Source organism: Elephas maximus, chromosome 9 (assembly GCF_024166365.1).
Source record: "Elephas maximus indicus isolate mEleMax1 chromosome 9, mEleMax1 primary haplotype, whole genome shotgun sequence".
NCBI classification, from domain to species: domain Eukaryota; kingdom Metazoa; phylum Chordata; class Mammalia; order Proboscidea; family Elephantidae; genus Elephas; species Elephas maximus.
Window position 1 is genome coordinate 41,612,741 of NC_064827.1, and position 21,914 is coordinate 41,634,654.

At 41.6% G+C, this 21,914-nt stretch overlaps 1 protein-coding gene across 1 annotated transcript in view; it reads left to right on the forward strand.

Annotated features, from left to right (window-relative positions):
* The window catches only part of ACO1 (aconitase 1), a 68,870-nt gene that overhangs the window by 11,930 nt on the left and 35,026 nt on the right, over positions 1–21,914 (forward strand). The window contains exon 2 of the mRNA XM_049896818.1: positions 21,752–21,870. Coding sequence (XP_049752775.1) covers positions 21,774–21,870 — 97 coding nt within the window. The 5' untranslated portion in view covers positions 21,752–21,773. The remainder of the gene's footprint in view (positions 1–21,751; positions 21,871–21,914) is intronic.

Consider the following 21,914-nt stretch of genomic DNA (forward strand, 5'->3'; position numbering starts at 1 on the left):
GGTGACTTTTTTTTTTTTGAGAAATACGTTTCTTTATAATCTTTTTTTTTTTTTTTCATTTTTCACATATATGTCTGGAGCGTGTAAGTCTTCTCTGATTTTAGGATTTTTTTTTTTCTTTTAGGAAAAAGACCAGTGAAAAAAAAAAACAAAAACAAACTGTATTGGATCACTTTTATTGAATAAGAGTGATTTTGACTGTATTTTTAAATGTTCATTGTGTTTTAAAATGTATATTTAAATCCTCAGTTAAAGAAATAGACTGCATCTAGAGCCAACCATGTCCCCTTAATGAGATTTGATACCAGTCTCATGAAGGTAGCTCAGAGGTATAGTTTCCAGTGTACACTGTGCTCTCCTGTATTACCCCATTTAATTATCATAGCAGCCATCATGAGCTGGGCAGAGCAGTGTTGTGCAGGTATTGTTGCCTTAAATCTACAATGCATGCAACTGAAGTTTAGGAAGATAGAATCTTATGTATGGGAGTAGTGGCAGAGTCTGGTCTTAAGTGTAGATTGGAAACCAAAGGGCTTTGGAATTAGATGTGAAGAACCTGCAAGACATGAAACCACCTTTCTAAGCAGTATGTGTCTTTGGCAGACAAAATAGGCCCTTGAGGTAAGTAAGTACTCCTTAATGCCATTGAACTACTAAAACGGTATCACATTCCAAAGCCATTGTTTCTCTCATACACGTTCTGCTTTAGTCTTTGTTGTCAAAAGTTAATCCGCCTTCTGATGAACCAGCAAGGTTGTGCATGAGTGCTGGTGTTTTCTCTCTCATTCTCTTTTCTTGACCTAAGGAAAACTCTGGGCAAGCCCGTATTTGGTTAGTGTGACTTGTCTGGGCCATTGCTCAAAACAGACGTGCATAGAGCACTTAATTATTCGTTATTCTCGTCATCCTTTTTATGAACGCTATTGTAAAATTACAAAGCAAGGTACAGGCTGTACCATAGTTCATGGAGAAGCTGCGTCAGTCTGGGAAGGTGTCCTCCTACATGATCACCAGGTTTCAAGTTTTGGCTGAGAAGAGGAGAGGTGAATAAACCGTTGCCAACAGCTGGCTATGTGCAAGAGCTATGCTAAGGCAGGCATAACTGAAGGCACAGCCCTGTATTAATGGTGGGATCAAGACCAGCCTCAGGATTGGCTTTAAGGATGCTATATTTCATAAAACCCTTATTTTCTCAGATCAAGAATCAATCACATCTTAAGTACTGTTGATGCCTACATTATTCACATCAACCCTTCCTTTAAAAGTTGCCTATCATTCAGATTTTCCCAACATCCAGGATACTTTAGTGAAATTGGAGCTGACTATCTAGTCTTCAATGGGCCCTGGTGGCATAGTGGGTAAGCACTCAGTTGCTAACTGAAAAGTCAGCAGTTAGAAGCCACCAGCTGCTCTGCGAGGGGTGGGGGAGGGGGAGAGGGAGGGTGGGAGTAAGGGGAGGGAACAATCTGCTTCTGTAAAGATTACAGCCTTGGGAAGGCGAGTCTGCTTCTGTAAAGATTACAGCCTTGGGAACCCTATGGGACAGTTCTACTTGTCCTGTAGGGTTGCTATGAGTCGGAATTGACTTGATGGCACACAACCACCACCACCACCTAGTCCTTATGTGTACCTTGGAGCTTGAAGACTATTTTAAAGTGAGATTTGTTTTTTTTAAGTCCACTTGATTAATTTGGATCTTTGTATATGGAGTGACTATAAAATGATACCACTTATGCAGCTTGGTGCAAAAGAGTCAGCTCTAGCATTAGGAGGCCTGGGTTTGACTCTTGACTTGTCCACTTACCAACCTGAGACCCTCTGATCCTCAGTCTTCTCACCTGTAAAATGGGATGATGATGGCTTTGTCACAGAGTTGCAGAGGCATCATATTAGACAACATGAGTGAGGTGCCTGGCACCCACCTCCGCCCCCACAGGCCTCCCTACACACTTAGTACATTTCTCTGGACTATGATGCTTATAGAATGATATAGCACTCGGGACATAATGCCTGCTGCTGTTCTTTTGAACTTCTGTCCCAGCTCAGACATCCTAAGCTCCAGGCTGTCCACTGGACATCTTCATCCCAAATTCAACATGTCTGAAAACTGATGTTCCGGTTCCCATTTTAGCAAATGGCTCTGCCATTCTGCCCAAATGAGAAACCTAGGGGCTATCCTAGACCTCTGTTTCTTCCTTACCCACCCCCTGTCTTATGCAGTATTTAACTTTTCCAAACCTAGTCCATTTTTTCTTAAGTCTCCCCAGGGATCTTTGTCCTCCTGTACCTTCTCCTTGCCGTTGCCCTTTTTCTTACTTGATATTGTAAAAGCCCCTCACCTGCCTCCCTGACATCAGTCTAGCCTCCTTCCCTCCAGTCAGTCCTCCACACCACTACCAGAGTGATCTCTGAGAATCAAAGCTGGCCCTGAAGATCCCAGACTGGAATCCTTTAATGGTGCTTCCTTGTCTTCAGGATAAATGTAAAGCTGTCAGTGAGCTTTGTAGTGATCTAGACCCTATCCCATCCCTTTTTCTCTCCTCTTACCCCTCCCCAACATGCACCCTGTGCTTCATCCACATGAGACAACTTGTAGTAGTAGTCCACAGTGTCAGAATTCTTGCCTTTCCATGTGCTGGCTTCTCTTCCCAGAACAGTCTTTCACTAACTCCCTCCCTGTGTAATTCTGAAAGGTTTGTCTCTGGAGGCTTCCCTGACCCTTCCCGTGCTCGCTTAGGTGTCCTGCCTTGATGCTTCTCTGTCACACTCCATCCACTGCTGCTGTAGCACGGATTACATGGTATTGCAATTCTCTCCTGACCACTCTCCGTTTCCAGTCTGTAAGTAACTGGAGGAGGATGGAAACTTTTATCCCTTTATCCCCGTGGTACATAAATGTCAGATGTATGAAGTGAATCCATGTCAGTCCTTTCTCTTAGATAATCCAGAGAGGCGCAGGTACCAGATGTGTCATAGTCTAATGCTACAATACTACTTGTCACATCTTTGACCCAATGAAATGGCAGTAGCATATAGAAGCCATACTATTGTGTGGGTCACTGAGGTGGGACTAGAGCATAGTTGCTTAAGAGCTGGGCTTTAGAGGCTAACAGACTCGAGTTTGTCAGTTCCCCTCAACGCCTTTAGTCTGGCTTCCTAAATCTAGCTGCTAAACACCCTGATACACTGCTCTGGGAAAAGAGCGTGCTGGTCAGAAAACAGGAGCATTCGGTCCTCCTGGCTGCTCCATTTCTTGAGAAAAATCAGTAACTATGTGGGCTTCTTTGTCAAGCTTCTGGGAACTTTATTAGCATGAGTCACTCTGAATCCAAGCAGCTCTGAGGCCCGGTGAGATCAAGTCTGTGAGGTGGGTGGGAGTCGATGGCCTTAAAAACTTGGTGAATTCATAAATGGTGCACTATAAGACCTCTTGCAGCCATGCATCTGGCCTTTGTTTGTAACATCCCTTCTGTCTAATTCCTGACGTTTGAGCTAGCTACAGGTTCGTTACCACAGATCTACAAAGTGAGAGCTTGAGGAAATAATGCAGCTTTGTTTTTTTTGTTGTTGTTGTTCAAGAAGGGACGGCAAGCAGAGCTGCTCTGTAACACTTCTTAAAAATGCGTGTACCTGCCCTCTCCTCATTCACCTTCCTCCCAAGACTTAGATGAAGTAGGACTTCTTTGCGGTCTCTGCGGGTGTCATTTTTGAAGCCCTACTGGTGAGCCTGCGGAGCCGCAGGGCAAGGGACCCAAAGGGTTGAGGACTGACCGTAATGAGGGAAGACGAGGTCAGGACTGGAGGACTGCTCAGGATGCCTGGTTCTGAGGGGTGCCTGGCCTTGCTTCTTTCTTTACTTTCTAGAAAAATGTTTTTTGACCCCACAGTGACTTCTTTTCTCAGCTGACCTCGGTATTGTAAATTATGAAGTTCACCAAGACTTTATGAAACTCTGCTTATGTTAGCCCACAGTGACACCAAAAAAATGAGCACTATATTTCTGTGTTTTTGAATTTTCGCACTGCTGTTAGTTTAAAATGAACTTGAAGGATGTGTCAGGTGAGTTTTTGTCTTTCAGGAATAGCCGGTGACTTTGAGCTCAGTTTTGACCAGTGAGCCTAGAGTTGGGGGAGCTTAAAGATCAAGGGTGGCTCAGTTGCACTTTGCTGCAGCCTAGCCCTAGCCCCCAGATCCTCACTGGGCTTTCAGCAGTGGTACACGTCTGCCAAGTGAGTCATGAACATTTTTATGATACGTACTGAAAATTCTAGTGTTACTTAATAATGAAGTTCAGGGAAATAGAAGGGTTAGATTTCAGGAAGTAGGCACTTTTTAAATGAATCTAATATTTTCATATAATGAGTTAATTTTGTATCAAACTTTAACAATTTCTGACATTGGAAATCTATCATTTAAGCCAGGTATAGAGGTAGGCGAATACCTTTAGTTTGTCTTTATTCAGAACCCCCAGGAGTTCCTGGGTAGCACAAACAAGCGCTCGACTACTAACTGAAAGGTTGCCATTTTAAACCCAACCAAAGGTGCTTCAGGAGAACGACCTGGTGATCTGCTTCCAGAAGGTCACAGCCGTGAAAACCGAGTGGAGCACAGTCCTACTCTGCAACTCATGGGGCCACCATGAGGTGAAATCGAGTCAGTGGCAACTAGTTTAATGTTTTATTTGTTTTTTTTTTTTATCCAAAGCCTATGGTAGCCTACAAAGCCCCCACGGGGTCTGGCCTCTGCCGCTCCCCCACGCCTCTCCTCATTTTCTGCCCTTACTCACCCTGTTATGGTGTCCCTGCCCTTCCTCAGACCTAACTAATGTGCCCCTACGTCAGGGCCTTTGCAGCTGTTCTTACCACTCCCCTAGATGACACACAGCTTGTTCCATCCCTTCCTCCAAGGCTGTGCTCAAGCACCATGTTAATAAGTTCTTCCCTGACCGCCCTACACTCCGCACAGCCCCCGCACGCCCTACCACCCTCACCCCGGCTCAACCACAGAGCTGATCACCGTCTGACGTTCTGTTTGTGTATGTAGTTGTTCAGAGTCTGTCTCCCTCCACTAGAATGGAAGCACCTTGAGGACAGGGGTTTTGACAGTTCTGGGCACTGCAGTATCCCCAGTGCCTAAAAGAGTTCCTTATGCTTATTAGACTGAAAATATTTGTCAAATGAATGAATGAATCAGAATTTTTCACTTAAGTCGGACTTTTGAGACCATCGGCCAGCCTTATTTTACTGTTTGAAAAACTGAGGCATAGAAAGGTGCTGGGCTTACTCAGAATGAAACTTATTTAAAAATAACTGTTACAGCTTTTTAAAAAATCTAACAGTATATGTGGAACATTCTTGTCAGCTGTCTCAGAATGGGACAGAAGAACTAGTGAAAACAGACTGATAATTTAAAATTTTAACTGCAGTAGACTTTGTTTTTTTACACTTTTGCAAGTTACTCCGTGATGGCAAAGCCTTCTCATATAGAAGGCAGAGTCTCACTCATCTTTGTAGCTTGCGCTGCACCTTCCATATAATTAGTAATCAAGAAAAATGTGTTAGTGGCTTTGATTATATTGTTATAAAACCATTTCTTCCTCCACCATCCACCTTCAGCACCAATATTTTGTTTTTATTATTTCATTTTCTCCCAAAATGGGCAATTGGTTTGTGCTTCTTTAAATTACAAGTGTCACATTTAAGAGTTTTATTCTTTTAAAATAACTTTTATGAATAGCTAGGAGGATCAAATAGGTGACCTGAGCCTGGGGAGAATTTAGAGATATTTAGTTAGTCCAGATGTAGCCACATCAAATAAAGCAAAGAACTAATATTCTAGCTCTCTGCTTTGTGAAAGAGCCGAGTTGACATACCATGGTGATTTTGCTGCCTGAATGGTTCTGACCTCAGGGTCGTTTATACATACGTAGGCATCCTTGGAACCTCACTTTCGACAAAAAGTTGCTTATAAGCAGTATGATGTTTAGATACACAACCATCAGTTTTGGTGTGGGACCAATTAATTTCTCTTGAAATGGAAAAAAAATGAAACCTAGCTAATCTTACTTTTTTTTTTTTTTTTTGTACTTTAAGTGAAAGTTTACAAATCAAGTTGGTCTCTCATACAAAAATTTATACACACCTTGCTATATACTCCTAATTGCTCTGACCCTAATGGGACAGCACACTCCTTCCCTCGACTCTCTATTTTCCTATCCATTTGGCCAGCTTCTGACCCCCTCTGCTCTCTCATCTCCCCTCCAGACAGGAGAAGCCAACATAGTCTCATGTGTCTACTTCATCCAAGAAGCTCGTTCTTTACCGGCATCATTTTCTATCCCATAGCCCAGTCCAATCCCTTTCTGAAGAGTTGGCTTTGGCAATGGCTCCTGTCTTGGGCTAACAGAAGGTCTGGGTACTATAACTTCTGGGGTCCTTCTACTCTCAGTCAGACCATTAAATCTGGTCTGTTTACAAGAATTTGAGGTGTGCATCCCACTGCTCTCCTGCTCCTCCCTCAGAGGCTCTCCATTGCGCTCCCTGTCAGAGTAGTCATTGGTTGTAGCCAGGCACCATCTAGCTCTTCTGGTCTGGGTCCAATGCAGTCTCTGGTTTATGTGGTCCTTTCTGTCCCTTGGGCTCGTTATTACCTTGTATCTTTGGTGTTCTTCATTCTCCTTTGCTCCAGGTGGTTTGAGATCCATTGATGCGTCTTAGATGGCCGCTTGCTTGTGTTTAAGACTCCAGAAGCCACTCTCCAAAGTGGGATGCAGAATGTTTTCTTAATAGATTTTATTATGCCAATTGACTTAGATGTCCCCTGAAACCATGGTCTCCAAATCCCCGCCTCTGCTATGCTGGTCTTTGAAGCGTTCAGTTTATTCAGGGAACTTCTTTGCTTTTAGTTTAGTTGTGCTGACCTCGGCTGTATTGTGTGTTGTCTGTCCCGTCACCTGAAGTAGTTCTTATCTACTATCTAATTAGTGAATACCCCTCTCCCACCCTCCCTCCCTCCCTCCTCTTGTAACCATCAAAGAATATTTTCTTCTCTGTTTAAACCATTTCTCAAGTTCTTATAATAGTAGTCTTATACAATATTTGTCCTTTTGCAACTGACAAATTTCACTCAGCATAATGCCTTCCAGATTCCTCCATGTTATGAAATGTTTCACGGATTCATCATTGTTCTTTATCGATGCGTAGTATTCCATTGTGTGAATGTACCATAATTTATTTATCCATTCATCTGTTGATGGGCACCTTGGTTGCTTCCAACTTTTTGCTGTTGTAAACAGTGCTGCAGTGAACATGGGTGTGCATCTCTCTGTTCATGTAAAGGCTCGTAATTCTCTAGGATATATTCCAAGGAGTGGGATTGCTGGATCCTATGGTAGTTCTGGAAACCCTGGTGGTGTAGTGGTTAAGCGCTACGGCTGCTAACCAAAGGGTGGGCAGTTCGAATCTGTTGGGCACTCCTTGGAAACTCTCTGGGGCAGTTCTACTCTGTCCTATAGGATCGCTGTGAGTCGGAATTGACTCGACGGCACTGGGTATTTGGTATGGTAATTCTATTTCTAGTTTTTTGAGGAAGTGCCAAATCGATTTCCAAAGTGCTTGTACTATTTTACATTCCCACCAGCAGTGTATAAGTGTTCCAGTCTCTCCACAACATCTCCAACATTTATTATTTTGTGTTTTTTGGATTAATAACAGCCTTGTTGGAGTGAGATAGAATCTTATTGTAGTTTTGATTTGGATTTCTCTTTTTTTTTTTTAATGGCTAATGATCGTGAGCATTTCCTCATATATGTTAGCTACCTGAATGCCTTCTTTAGTGAAGTGCCTGTTCATATCCTTTGCCCGTTTTTTAGTTGGGTTATTTGTCTTTTTGTAGTTGAGTTTTTGCAATTTCGTGTAGATTTTAGAGATCAGGCGCTGATCAGGAGTGTCATAGCTAAAAACTTCTTCCCAGTCTATAAATAATCTTTCTACTCTTTTGGTGAAGTCTTTGGGTGAGCATAGGTGTTTGATTTTTAGGAGCTCCCAGTTATCTAGTTTTTCTTCTGCGTTGTTAGTAATGTTTTATATACTGTTTATGCCATGTATTAGGGCTTCTAACGTTGTCCCTATTTTTTCTTCCATGATCTTTATCATTTTAGATTTTATATTTAGGTCTTTGATCCATCTTGAGTTAGTTTTTGTGCACGGTGTGAGGTATGGGTCTTGTTTCATTTTTTTGCAGATGGATATCCAGATATGCCAGCACCATTTGTTAAAGAGACTGTCTTTTCCCCATTTAATTGACTTTGGGCTTTTGTCAAATATCAGCTGCTCATATGTGGGTGGATTTATATCTGGATTCCCAATTCTGTTCTTTTGGTCTGTGTATCTATTGTTTTACCAGTACCAGGCTGTTTTGACTACTATGGCAGTGTAATAGGTTCTAAAATCAGGTAGAGTGAAGCCTCCCACTTTGTTCTTCTTTTTTAGTAATGCTTTACTTAACTGGGGCCTCTTTCCCTTCCATATGAAGTGGGTGATTTGTTTCTCCATCTCATTAAAAAATGTCGTTGGAATTTGGATCGGAATTGCATTAAATCTATAGATGGCTTTTTGTAGAATAGACATTTTTACATTGTTAAGCCTTCCTATCCATGACCAAGTATGTTTTTCCACTTAACGTAGGTCTCTTTTGGTTTCTTGCAGTAGTGTCTTGTTTTCTTTGTATATATCTTTTACATCTCTGATAAGATTTCTTCCTAAGTATTTTATCTCCTTGGGGACTATTGTAAATGATATTGATTTGGTGATCTCCTCCTCGATGTTCTTTTTGTTGATGTAGAGTAATCCAACTGATTTTTGTATGTTTATCTTGTATCCTGATTCTCTGCTGAGCTCTTCTATTTGTTTCTTTAGGGTTTTCTGTGTATAAGATCATGTCATCTGCAAATAGAGATATTTTTACTTCTTCCTTACCAGTCTAGATGCCCTTTATTTCTTTATCTAGCCTAATTGCTCTGGCTAGGACCTCCAGCACAGTGTTGAATTAGAGTGGTGATAAAGAGCATCCTTGTCTGGTTCCCTATCTCAAACGTGATACTTTCAAACTCTCTCCATTTAGGATGATGTTGGCTGTTGGCTTTGTACAAATGCCCTTTATTGTGTTGAGGAGTTTTCCTTCTATTCCTATTTTGCTGAGAGTTTTTATCATGAATGGGTGTTGAACTTTGTCAAATGCCTTTTCTGCATCAATTGATGAAATCATGTGGTTCTTGTCTTTTATTTATATGATGGATTCCATTAATTGTTTTTCTTATGTTGAACTATCCCTGCATACCTGGTATGAGTCCCACTTGGTCATGGTGAATTATTTTTTTCATGTGTTGTTGAATTCTATTGGCTAGAATTTTGTTGAGGATTTTTGCATCTAAGCTCATGAGGGATATAGGTTTGTAATTTTCTTCTTTTGTGGTGTCTTTGGTTTTGGTATCAGGGATATACTGGCTTCATAGAATGAGTTTGGGAGTGTTCCATCCTTTTCTTTGCTCTGAAATACCTTTAGTAGTAGTGGTGTTAACTGTTCTCTGATAGTTTGGTAGAACTCTGCAGTGAAGCTGTCCGGACCGGGGCTTTTTTTTTTTGTTGGGAGTTTTTTTGATTACCTTTTCAATCTCTTCCTTTGTTATGGGTCTATTTAGTTGTTCTACCTCTGTTTGTGTTAGTTTGGGTAGGTAGTATGTTTCTAGAAATTCATCAGTTTCTTTTAGGTTTTCAAATTTGTTAAGAGTACAGTTTTTTGTAATACTCTCATATGATTCTTTTAATTTCAGTTGGGTCTGTTTTAATATCATTCATTTCATTTCTTATTCAGGTTACTTCCTCTCCTGTTTTTCTTTTGTCAATTTGGCCAATGATTTATCAATTTTGTTGGTTTTTTCAAAAAACCAGCTTTTGGTCTTGTTAACTCTTTCAGTTGTTTTTCTGTTTTCTATTTCATTTAATTTTGCTCTAGTTTTCATTATTTGCTTTCTTCTGGTACCTGCGGGTTTCTTTTGCTGCTCTCTATTTGTTCAGGTTGTAGGGATAATTCTTTGATTTGGGCCCTTCTTTTTGTATGTGTGCGTTTATTGATATAAATTGACCTCTGAGCACTGCTTTAGTTGTTCCCAAAAGTTCTGATAGGAAGTGTTTTCGTTCTCACTGGATTACAGGAATTCCTGTATGCCATCCTTAGTGTCTTCTATAACCCAGTTGGTTTTGAGCCAGATATTGTTCAGTTTCCAAGTGTTTGATTTCTTTTCTCTGCTTCCTCTGTTGTTGACTTCTACTTTTATGGCCTCATGGTTAGAGGAGATGCTTTATAATATTTCAGTGTTTTGGATTCTGCTAAGGCTTGCTTTATGACCTAATATGTGGTCTATTCTAGAGAATGTTCCATGTGCACTAGAAAAGAAAGTATACTTGGCTACTGTTGGGTGGAGCATTCTGTATATGTCTGTGAGGTCAAATTGGTTGATTGTACCATTTAGATCTTCCGTGTATTTATTGAGCTTCTTTCTGGATGTCCTGTCCTTTACCCAAAGTGGTATGTTGAAGTCTCCTCCTATAATTGTGGAGGTGTCTATCTCACTTTTCAGTGCTGTCAGAGTTTGTTTTTATGTGTCTTGCAGCCCTGTCATTGGGTGCATAAATATTTAATATGGTTGTATCCTCCTGGTATATTGTCCCTTTAATCATTATGTAGTGTCTGTCCTTGTACTTTGTGGTAGATTTAACTTTAAAGTCTATTTTGTCGGAAGTTAATACAGCCACTCCTGCTCTTTTTTGATTGTGGTTTGCTCGATACATTTTTTTTCCATCCCAATTGGGTCGCTTGAGTGAGCTAGCTTTGAGTTTTAGTTTGTGTCTCTAAGTCTAAGGTGTGTCTCTTGTAGGCAGCATATAGACGGATCGTGTTTTTTTTATCCATTCGGCCACTCTCTGTCTGTTTATTGGTGCATTTAGTCCATTTAGATTCAGTGTAATTATAGACAGGTATGAGTTTAGTGCTGTCATTTTGATGTCTTTTTTTGTGTGTTGTTGAAAGTTTCTTTTTCCCACTTAATTTTTTGTGCTGAGTAGTTTATCTTTATATGTTGTCTTTTCCTCTTATTCGTTGTTGATTTTGTATCTTCTGAGTCTCTACTTTTTTCTTGTATTTTATTTTGATGAGTAGGATTGTTAGTCTCCTTTGTGGTTACCTTAATATTTACCCCTGTTTTTCTAAGTTCAAACCTAACTTTTATTTCTTTATATTGCCTTGTATTCCTCCTCATATGAAAAATCTATGACTACATTTTTTAATCCCTCTTGTTTTAATGTTGTCTCCTTTTACAGAATAACATCGCTGTTTCCCTGTTTTAGCGTTTTTTTATTTTGATTTGTTTTTGTGATTTTCCTGTCTGCGTTATCTGATTGCTCTGTCTAGTGTTCTGGTCTTGGGTTGATACTTGATATTACTGATCTTTTAACCAAAGAACTCCCTTTAGTATTTCTTTTAATTTTGTTTTGGTTTTTATGAATTCTCTAAACTTCTGTTTATCTGGAAATGTCCTAATTTCACCTTCATATTTGAGAGACAGTTTTGCTAGATATATGAGTCTTGGCTGGCAATTTTTTTCCTTCAGTGCTTTATATAAGTCATCCCATTGCCTTCTTGCATGCATGGTTTCTGCCAAGTAGTCCAAGCTTATTCTTATTGACTCTCCTTTGTAGGTGAGTTTTCATTTATCCCTAAAAACTAGCTGCTCTTAATTTGGTTTTGGCAAGTTCGATTATGATATGTCTTGGTGACTTTCTTTTAAAATCTACCTTCCGTGGATTTCGATAAGCATCTTGGATAGATATCTTCTCATCTTTCACAATATCAGGGAAGTTTTCTGCCAGCAAATCTTCAACAATTTTCTCTGTATTTTATGTTATCCCTCCCTGTTCTGGTACTCCAATCACTTGTAGGTTATTTCTCTTGATAGAGTCTCACATGATTCTTAAGGTTTCTTCATTTTTTTTAATTCTTTTATATGATTTTTCTTCAAATATATGGGTGCCAAGTGCTTTATCTTCAAGCTCACCAGTTCTGCCTTCTACTTGCTCAGTTCTACTCCTCTGACTTTGTATTGAGTTGTCTAGTTCTGTAATATTATTACTAATATTCTGAATTTCTCATTGCTGTCTTTCTGTGGATGCTTACAGCTTATTAAATTTTTCATTATGTTCTTGAATAAATTTTTTAATTTCTTCAGCTGCTTAATCTGTGTGTTCCTTGGCTTGTTCTGCGTATTGCCTGATCTCCTTCCTAATCTCATTCCTGATGTCTTCAAGAGTTCTATATATTAATATTTTGAACTCTGCATCCGGTAGTTCCAGGATTGCACTTTCATCCAGAAGATCCCTTGCTTCTTTGTTTTGAGAGCTTGTTGAGGCAATTATTGTCTGTTTCTTTATGTGACTTGATATTGATTGTTGTCTCCAAGCCATCTATAAGTTATTGCATTAGTTTATTTTATGTTTGCTTACTGTATCCTAGCTTATTGCTTTGTTTTGTTTTGATATGCTCAAACGGGTTGCTTGAGTTAGCTAGCTTGATTATTTTTGTCTTTGAAGCTCTCACATCCCGTCACCAGATGGCTAGAGCTGTTATCAGGTGTATCAGTCTAGAAGTCCATTCACTTTTCTTGTATGAATTCACCTCAGTTGTCCAGGTAGCTCATCATCAAGTGTAGGGTACAGGCTCTGTCCTTACAATCTTAGGGGGGCAGGGATGATTGGTGTAGGTACAGGTATCTGGTTGCAGCAGGGGTCATGTTCTCAACAAGCGAGGGGGCTGAGAACCGTCCCCCAAGTATTTGAGAGGAAAGTGTGTCCCTGTTCTCTAGAGTGTAAACATGGATGGGGTCTGCAGATGGACCATGGGCATCCAGTGCTTTTGGTTGTAAGTACCGGGAGGTATCACTTATCCTGGGACCCCTGTCGCAGGCGGCTGTGTGACCTGAGTGGAGCCACCAGTCCTTGGGCCCCTGATGTGGGTAGGTGAGGACTCTGTTTAATAGTCAAAGTGGTGTCAAATGTCAAACACTCGCCCCTTCACCGCACAGCTGAAATGGTTGCAGTCTGTCAGCAAGGGCCTATTCTGAACTAGGCCCACACAGGAAAGGTATTCAACGTCCATGGACCATTTATACCTGGGCAGGAGTCGCTTCTGTCCTGAGCTCCCTGGGTTAGTGGAGCTGGCAAGTTATCTTTTCCTCCAGTTGTGAATTTATTCCTATGTCAAGGCTGGGAGGATGGCTCAGGGCGCTGAACAGGGCTTATCTCAGGCCCAGGGAAATCAACAGCCTCTGAAGCCAGCTTGGGGGTATGGGGGTGTGGTAAAATATATGTGAGTGAGACTCAGCTTTTGCAGAGATTGCCATTCTTCTCTGGTTCCCGAGGTGTGAGTGGCCTGTGCTCTGGCTGCTTCTCCCTGAGGAAAGGGCAGCTGGCCAGACAGAATGCTACTACCAGCCCGCCTTGCCGCTCCTGGTAATGGTGCCTGAGGGATCCCAGAGATTCAGGTCTGATCAATTCCTCTCCACTTCCGAACCATCTTTCCCTCCCCCTGCCACTGTGTCCATTTTCTAACCTTGCCTTTGATGTTCATCACTCCTAGCTTGTCATAAAGATAATCATTTCACTTGTGTTTTGGGGTCTTTGTTTTAAGAGGGATCTCAGGAAGCGTCTGGCTATTCCTCCATCTTGACCCCACCTCCAAGCCTAGCATTAATAATCTTAATAGTGAACTGAAATAAACCCTAGAAACGTATGACTTTTTACGCTGGAGTTGAAAGCCATGGAAACTCAGGATGAGTGTATTTAGGAAGGTATGAGAATGGAGGTAGAACGGTGGATGCAAACCACATGAAAATAGAGAAGAAAGCCCTTTCTGTTGCTTGCACAGATTAAAAAAAATCCACTCACATGTGTCTTTAGATATCCCAGATAAATGATTGGGAGGATGTATTGTGTGTACTTCAGACCATACAGCAACGATTCTCAACTGATCACCGGGAAGCTCTTTCAAACAATATAAGCTCCCCTGGAAACTGATATCCCTCCACTCCACCAAAGGGAGTGAGAACCACCACCTAGACTGTATTCTCTCCACCCCATTCCTGGCTGCATAGGGTTACTCTTCTCCATCTGTGCCCCGTCCTGTTGGTGTGTGGAAGTCCCATGTTTGCTTGTAGTGCTCATTAATATCTATGGCTCTGCCGCTCTTGTAAGGCAACCCAAGAGGTTTCAACTCTAACAGGAGAAACCGCTAAGTCATACATTTATATACTCCAGAGGCTAGAAAGACTCATAAGAGGGGAATCTTAGTTTATCTGATCATTGACATTTAACTAAGGATAGCTGTCTGTTCCAAGCATCTCTACAAGTCTGGCAGTGATGATAAGCATACCATGTGCTTTTCCCCTTGGATGCCAGTGTTGAATCATTTGCTGTTAGCTGACTTATGTCTGAGATGGTTTTCCAGAAAGAGTAAATGGCTTAGCAGTGCACTACCCATACACTCTGCTCATGCTCACCCATGAAACCCATTGGCAGGATTGCTCCCTGGGCTTGCAGGTTCAGTCTAAGGTTACAGATAGCAAAGTTCACTGCGCTACTTACTTACTGTAACCAACTGGGCTTACAGTGCACCCAAGCATGGGGTCAGCTTGCACAACCGATTTTAAGGCTGCCTGTCATTTGACAACAACTGATTTGGGGTTTTTTTTGTCATCCATATAAAGGGTAATCTTATAGAATGCAAGTCTCAAGACCAGATTGGGGCCAAGGGCAGCTCCAGCCTCTCCAGGGTTAAAGGGCTGAGTCTCATTCACAGTCATAGCTCAGTCAAGTCCCTACAGAGATGAGAACATTTGGTCACCAAAGGCTATCTTAGTGTCATTTAATTCGACCTGTCTGGCAGATAGGCAGTTTACAAAAGAGGAAATTCAGGTGGCTGAAAATAGATGGAAAAATATTTAACTTCACTATCTATTAAAGAAATGCCAACATTGGTTTTTTATCTCTGAACTTGGCAAAAGGTTAAAAAAAAATGGATGGGTGGGCAGGCAGGTGGACGGATGGATGTTTTTAAATCCAAATGTATTTAAATGTGGTGTTAAACGAAACTTCAGACCATGATATTACAGATGACTTATGCTGCTGCTTTTTGTTAACCTGCATTTTCTTTTATTTTTCTACAATGAGCATCAATTTCACAGTGTAATATTTTTAAGGTTATCACTACCCAAGAAAGTAGTTTCAGCAACTAGTTGAGTATCCTACTGGCATTAGAGGGGGAGGAAAAGGAGCTGGGGTGGCCTGCGAGGGGATCCACCCAGGTTGGACTAGTATTCTTGACCTGTAAGAAGTATGGGGTTGTTTATCTAAAGATAAATACAAACCATTCAGGAGTTCTCCTCAGAACCATTTCACTCCATTGGTGGGTAATGGAGGACATACTTTGGAGAGCAGAGTGGGCTTATCTAAAGTAATTGTCACAAATTTGCTTATAAATCAGTCCTCATCAGAAATTATTAAAGAACTATTTATTGGCAGTCCTAGGAACGTTATGAACTGTTCTGTATTCCTTTCAAAGGGCATTGCTGAAGATGTCTATCAAGTTCTTATTTTATAGAGATGCTGTCTCTTCCTATATGAAATATCCTCCATAGGTATTTATGTACAAATTTAAAATAACTGCTCCAGTTTTTTTAAAAAGCAAACAGTATATGAACACATGCTTATTGAAAATAGAATTGGATAATACAGAGGTATATAACATGAAAAGATAAAGCTCTCCTTTATACAACTTATTCTTCTGCTTAGAGATAACTTTATTCTAGATCTTTCTGTTTATACAGTTGTGTGTGTGTGTTTATGAATGAATGTATACTCAGTCTTGAAGCTTTTTCAACTTAAATGGGATTATAGCATACATATTATTCTGTAACTTTTTAATTTCACTTAAATCACTTAAGTTGAGTCTTGTGTTCACATTTCTTACATTGAACCTGAGTAAAGAATTGGATATTTCATATTTATAGTGATAAAATTGATTTACCCTTACACCTCTGCCTCTCTTAGAATAAACAGATTGTTAACCTTAAGTTGTTTCCCCAAAGTTTAGCTGTAACCCAGCTGTCTGGAATTCTGAACCACATGGGAAGGTCAGCTAAGTTATTATAGAACTACACAACGGTAACCAAAGATTGTGATATGAAAAGTAGACTTTTTTCAGCTCTACTTAAGAAGAATTTTAGACTCCATACCACCTCTCCCCTTCCCATGGGAGATTTGCTTTTCATTTGGGGAAAAATCGGTCATATTTTCTTCCAGGTTCTACCACTGACAAGTCATGTGACCCCAGGCAAGTTGCTTTCTTTTCAGGGCCCTTTATTTCCTCATCAGGGGAATGCTCAACCCATTCCAACTCATAGTGAGCCTAAATGACAGAGTAGAGCTGCCCCATAGGGTTTCCAAGATTGTAATCTTTACGGAAGCAGACTGCCACATCTTTCTCCAGCAGAGCAGCTGGTGGGTTCAAACCGCTGACCTTACAATTAGCAGCTGAGCACTTAACCACTGTGCCACCAGGGCTCCTTTAGGGGAATGCTACAGTTTCTCTAAGGTTCTGTACAGAAAGCACCACTTTCTGTGATCAATCCCACTGCCTCCTTGGCATCTAAGACCAACGTGTCCCTAGGGGAGGGTGTGGTGATGGGTTATTGGCAGTGTATACAGGTGAAGGTACCACTCCAAGTCACTTGCACATGTCCTGAATGAAAGCCAAAGGTAAGTTGGCAGCAAGGCTGGATGTAGTTGGGTAGAATCCCAGCTCTGCCCCTCCTCCCCACCTTCTCACCAGAAGCATGACTCATTGTTAGATGTCTTACCTCAGATCTACCTGCCTGTGCCTAATACAGCATTTTTTAGTGATTCGCTTTAAAAATCTGGTGTTTGGGACTCCTCTCCCACCTCCCCGTCCACAAAATGTATTTTGAGAATCATGGCATTATACAAGTCACCCAGCTGGTATTTCGGGGTGGACAGCTTTGGAAGCAGTTAGCTTTGAAAGACATTTTTCTCCACCAAACACTAATCTTGACATGCAGACCATAAGCTAGGGGTGGTGAGAAGGGTTTCAGACACAGTGCAGGTGTCTGTTTTTTGATTTCTGTGTGAGAACTGTTCATATGTCCTACTTGATCCAGTGGCCAGGGGCAGATGTTCAGCAGTCCTAAGTTGCCTGAAAGCAAGGGCCTAGGAAGGACAAATAAAGTTCTGAATGATTACCCCAACATTGCTGCTTAAAAGCCATCGTTGCCTATTCCTTCCTCTCTCCCTTTTTCTTGTTTTCTTTTCCTTTCCCCCTTCTGCCCTCCCCCCTTTTTTTCTTTTTGTTTTTTTCCTGTGCCTCCACTGCAGTATCATCTTATTCTGTGAAACAGAAAAGGCAGGAACATATTACCATCTAGGTTTACATTTTCCTCTTCTAAGAAAGACAAAAAGTATGATAACATTCCACCCCCTCCCCCCCCCCCGCCAAATCCACCTTTACTCTCTGTGTTTGTTCATCCTTCTTTTTGATTAGTATTGCATGAAGATAAAATAAAGCAGAGGGAAAAGGGGCAAGAACAGAAGCAGCTGAGTGGGGGGTGGGAGATAAGAAAAGAAAGGAATTGAAACAGTGGGGTCTGTGATTTTTCTTGCTGTCAGAAGTAGGCAGGGCTCCTTGGCCAGTTGCTGGAGTTCCTAGAAGAAACCCCAGTACTGGGGTAGTACTGGAGTCCACAGGACTGGTAGTAATTCTCGGGGTTTGGGGATGGGGTGGGACTCTGGCCAGAGTAAAGCAGATCAGGTAGCATTCACAGTTTCTAGATTCTCCTGTGAATATGGACCCTTTCCCAAGCCAAGATCTTGCCTCTCACACCCTCTTTGGAATGTGGTTGCTTTGGCCTTCTCTTGGGGTTACTAACACTTGAGACTTCTCTGAGGAGACTTGGGAGAAGAGTGATAGTGTGGGTGGAACCACTGGAGTGGCTCTGACTTCCAGAGCCCCCAGGCATGTGTGGAGGGACGGTTTCCCAAATTTCCAAGCCAAACCAGTTTGTGTTGTGAACACATACTGCTGTTGGTATCTGCTGACCTATGGCTTGGTAAAGAGTGGCAGGGAGCATGGGACATTGCCTGGCTCAAGTCTAGTTGCTGGGTGACCCCAGAAAGAAATAGCAACAGCTCCAGCGCTCAAGAACTGAGTCTCTTGTGGGAGGCGTTCAGGCCCAGGACTCTTCCTGTGGCTCTCCCCAGCTCTTGGGAGTTGGTGGACTCCAGCCAGCCTCAGCTTCAGAGTGAGAGTCGCTGCACCTGGAGAGGCAAAGGCTGTGTGGGTGGTAGAAAGAGCCAGGGTTCAAAACCTAGCTCTGCCTTTTACTGGATTTTGCCCTTGGGCAAGTTTTTCCATCCCTCTGAGCTATAGTTTGCTCACTCGCAAAATTGGAGTAATGATATGCTTTATTTTTGGAGGTGTTGCAGGGTTTAAAGAAAGTGCTGCTACTTCTGAAGTAGTAACTGCTTCCTTTCTCTCCTAACTTCTGCAAGTACAATTTGCGTCTCCTCCTACATACAAACTACCATGTTTCTTACTCTACAGTGCATTTATAGGTTTTTCCTCTTTAACAGATGCATCCTGACTTTCCTCCTGATTTAGTGGGAATTCGTTACAAATCCCTTGAATTTGTGTGGCACTTCATCTTCTATACACTCCACCTCCATCCGCTCAGAAACCAAAGCTGTAGTCGTCCCTCCCCAAGCAGTCCTAACACTTTTCAGCCATCCTTACCTGGAATTAAGTTCGATTTCTTCTTCCCTTTTGTTATTCCCCATTCACTTAGTAACTATTTTCTCTAAATTTTGCCTCTTCAGCTTTTAATCCATCCACCCCTTGCATTTCCATTTCTATCCATCTGCCTACCCAGGCTGTTTCTCATCCCCATCATTTTGGTGGCATCCTTACTGGAGCTCGCTCCCTCCAGTCTGACACATCTGCCAGTTAGAGTCACAGCACAAGTTGCAGACTGGTGGCCTGCTAGTCAGATAGGGCCCACAGGCATGTTTGCTTTGTCCGTCATGCTGCAGATCCACACAGTAGTTTAGAAAATTAGATCAGTTGCCAACATTTGTAAATTAAGAGATTTCATATAAACACCCAGATTATTAGCCTCACTTGAAAAATTGGATGAGCTGTCAACAATGGGCCAGTGTTTCTGCATGCAGCTCGCGGTCACTGCCCCCTTAGATGGGCAGGTATTCCCCGGCTGCCTGTAAAGCCTGCTTCATCTGTAGGTTCCCTTCTTGAGCCCTGAAGGCAATTAGCCTGTGATCTCACTTTAAAACACGCCCCTCCTTTTTCACATGCCTTACATGCTGCCTCCTGGATTAAGTGTCAGCTGCTCGCCTGGCATTGCACAGTGTCCAGCAATGACTGTTCAACTGAGCATGTGTTAGAACCACCGAGGAGGTTAATGATGGTGATTCCTCTACCCTGCCCCCCACCCTAGTCTATTCTGATGGAGTAGTTCAGGGGTAGGAACACAGGAATGTGTGTTTAGCAAAATCCCCAGGTAATTCTAATGCAGATGGTCTACCGTAGGTACTTTTATAAACACAGTTACAGTATGTTTCAGCGTCCTTTCTAGTCTTTCCTTAGTTTCAGCTCCAGAATTTCTAGAGAAGGAGTTTGATTGGTCCAGATCGGATCAGATACCTTCACACCGCCACCATCACCACCAAATGGCAACTCCTAAAAAAATCATGTGAGACTAAGACAGAGAGGCGGTTCCTAGCAAAGAGGTGCTGAGTAGGCCACTTCTCTTGTCCCTACCCTCTCCTGTGCCTGTTATCGGTGTCTGTGGCTTGTCCTGTCACCTCCTGCGCTGGTAACTCCAGGAAGGCTGGGCTGCTTGTCAACCAGCTGCCTCTCCCCAAAACTAGTACTGGACTTTGGACAGAATAGATGTACAATTATCTTGTTTTTTTTAAGGTTTTAACTAGTTTTTTTAAAGTTATATGTGTACACAGTTAAAAATGCAAACAACTCTAAAGGGTATACGGTGAAAACTTAAGTCTTCTTTCCAGTTTCAAATTCTAGGGTCCTGTCCCTCTTAAAGGAACTACAAAGGAACGACTGCTAGTCCCCTTTGTATCCTTGATGAAGATAAGGACCTGTCTATAGAGATAAGGCTATATGGTGCCTTTTTTCTTTTTACAGTAATATTTTGATCATTCCATATCATCCCATAAATACATTGAATAAATATTATTTACTCATAAAAACCTTTGGATTAAGCAGAAAAAAATTTTACTTTCTTAACATGTTTATATTTTTAACATATTTATCTTAAAATTAAGAATATTGGGGAATTGATTGAATAAAGGGTTTTTGCCCAAGAGGTAAGACCAGCAACTAATCCCTCTGACTCTCATCCAGTGTGTTTTGCTGTAAGTGATATAGTTATTTAGAAATCACTATTTATCTGTGTGGTGAAGGCCAGGGATATTATCTGTTATTCACTACATGTAATCCATGAAAATAAGGAGCTCTGATGGCCCAGTAGTTAAGAGCTCGGCTGCTAACCAAAAGGTCAACAGTTCGAACCCACCAGCCACTCCATGGGAGAAAGATGTGGCAGTCTGCTTCCATAAAGATAACAGCCTTAGAGATCCAATGGAGCAGTTCTGCTCTATGAGTCAGAATCAACTCAACTGCAGGGTTTTTTGTTTTTGTTTTTACTCTGTGAAAGGTTACATAAGAAGTCTTTCTCAGAGTGGGGTGGAAGGTACCCTCCAAACGTGTCTGGGGAGTTTGGGCTTTTATGCCACCACAATGTACTTTAAAGATTCCCCGTGGTCAACACTCTGTTGCCACTGTATGCAAAAATGAACCAGGAAGGTGTCTGGTGTACAAGTTTATTAAAAATGTCACAGAGACTCTTAAAACAGGAAATTCATAGGGTACCAGAAAATGGCTGCTCTAAAGAGTCCCCACTTCCAAAGTTCAAGTTTTGTATAATTGCGCAATGTCACCTGCTATGGACTCCTTATCTCCTGCCAAGCAAGACATGAGTCCAGCTCAGAGGTCTTTTCATATATTCAAGATATACCATGCGATACGTTCTTTGTTTCTCTTCTTCGTCCAAATTGGCCAGTGAAAAACCTGTGAATCACAACAGTCCAATCCACAAACCATCATGGGGATGGCACAGAACAGGGCAGCTTTTTGTTCTGTTGTGTATGGGGCTTCCATGAGTCATGGTCGACTCGACGGCCACTAACAACAACAGTAACATCTTAACAGTGGCAAGATGTTGGGAAGTTGTAGAAACAAGGCAAAAGAAGTTAGGGGTTTTATACTCTCTTAAGAGGCAGGCAAATAAGGTTTTCACAGTAGCTTCACAGAAGCTCATTTTGTTTGCCAAGAATATCAATCTTGTGTTCATTTGTCCCCTCCCTCCCCCCTGCTTTGGGACGATAACAAGTGATTTCTTTAAGTGAATGTTTAAGTGAATAAATTTATACCCAGACACAAGATTTAAGTGAATAATTGCTAAAGAGGGCAAGTGCTCACCACTATAAATGAGGTCCAGCTTTGAAAGTAGAAATTAAATTTCTTCTTTCCTCTTTAGGGACACGTGACCATCAGTAATCATGAGCAACCCATTCATACACATTGCTGAGCCATTGGATCCTGCACAACCAGGAAAGAAGTTCTTCAATTTGAATAAATTGAAGGATTCAAGATATGGTAGGTGCATGACTCTGTGATGTAATTGTCCCTGACATCACTTA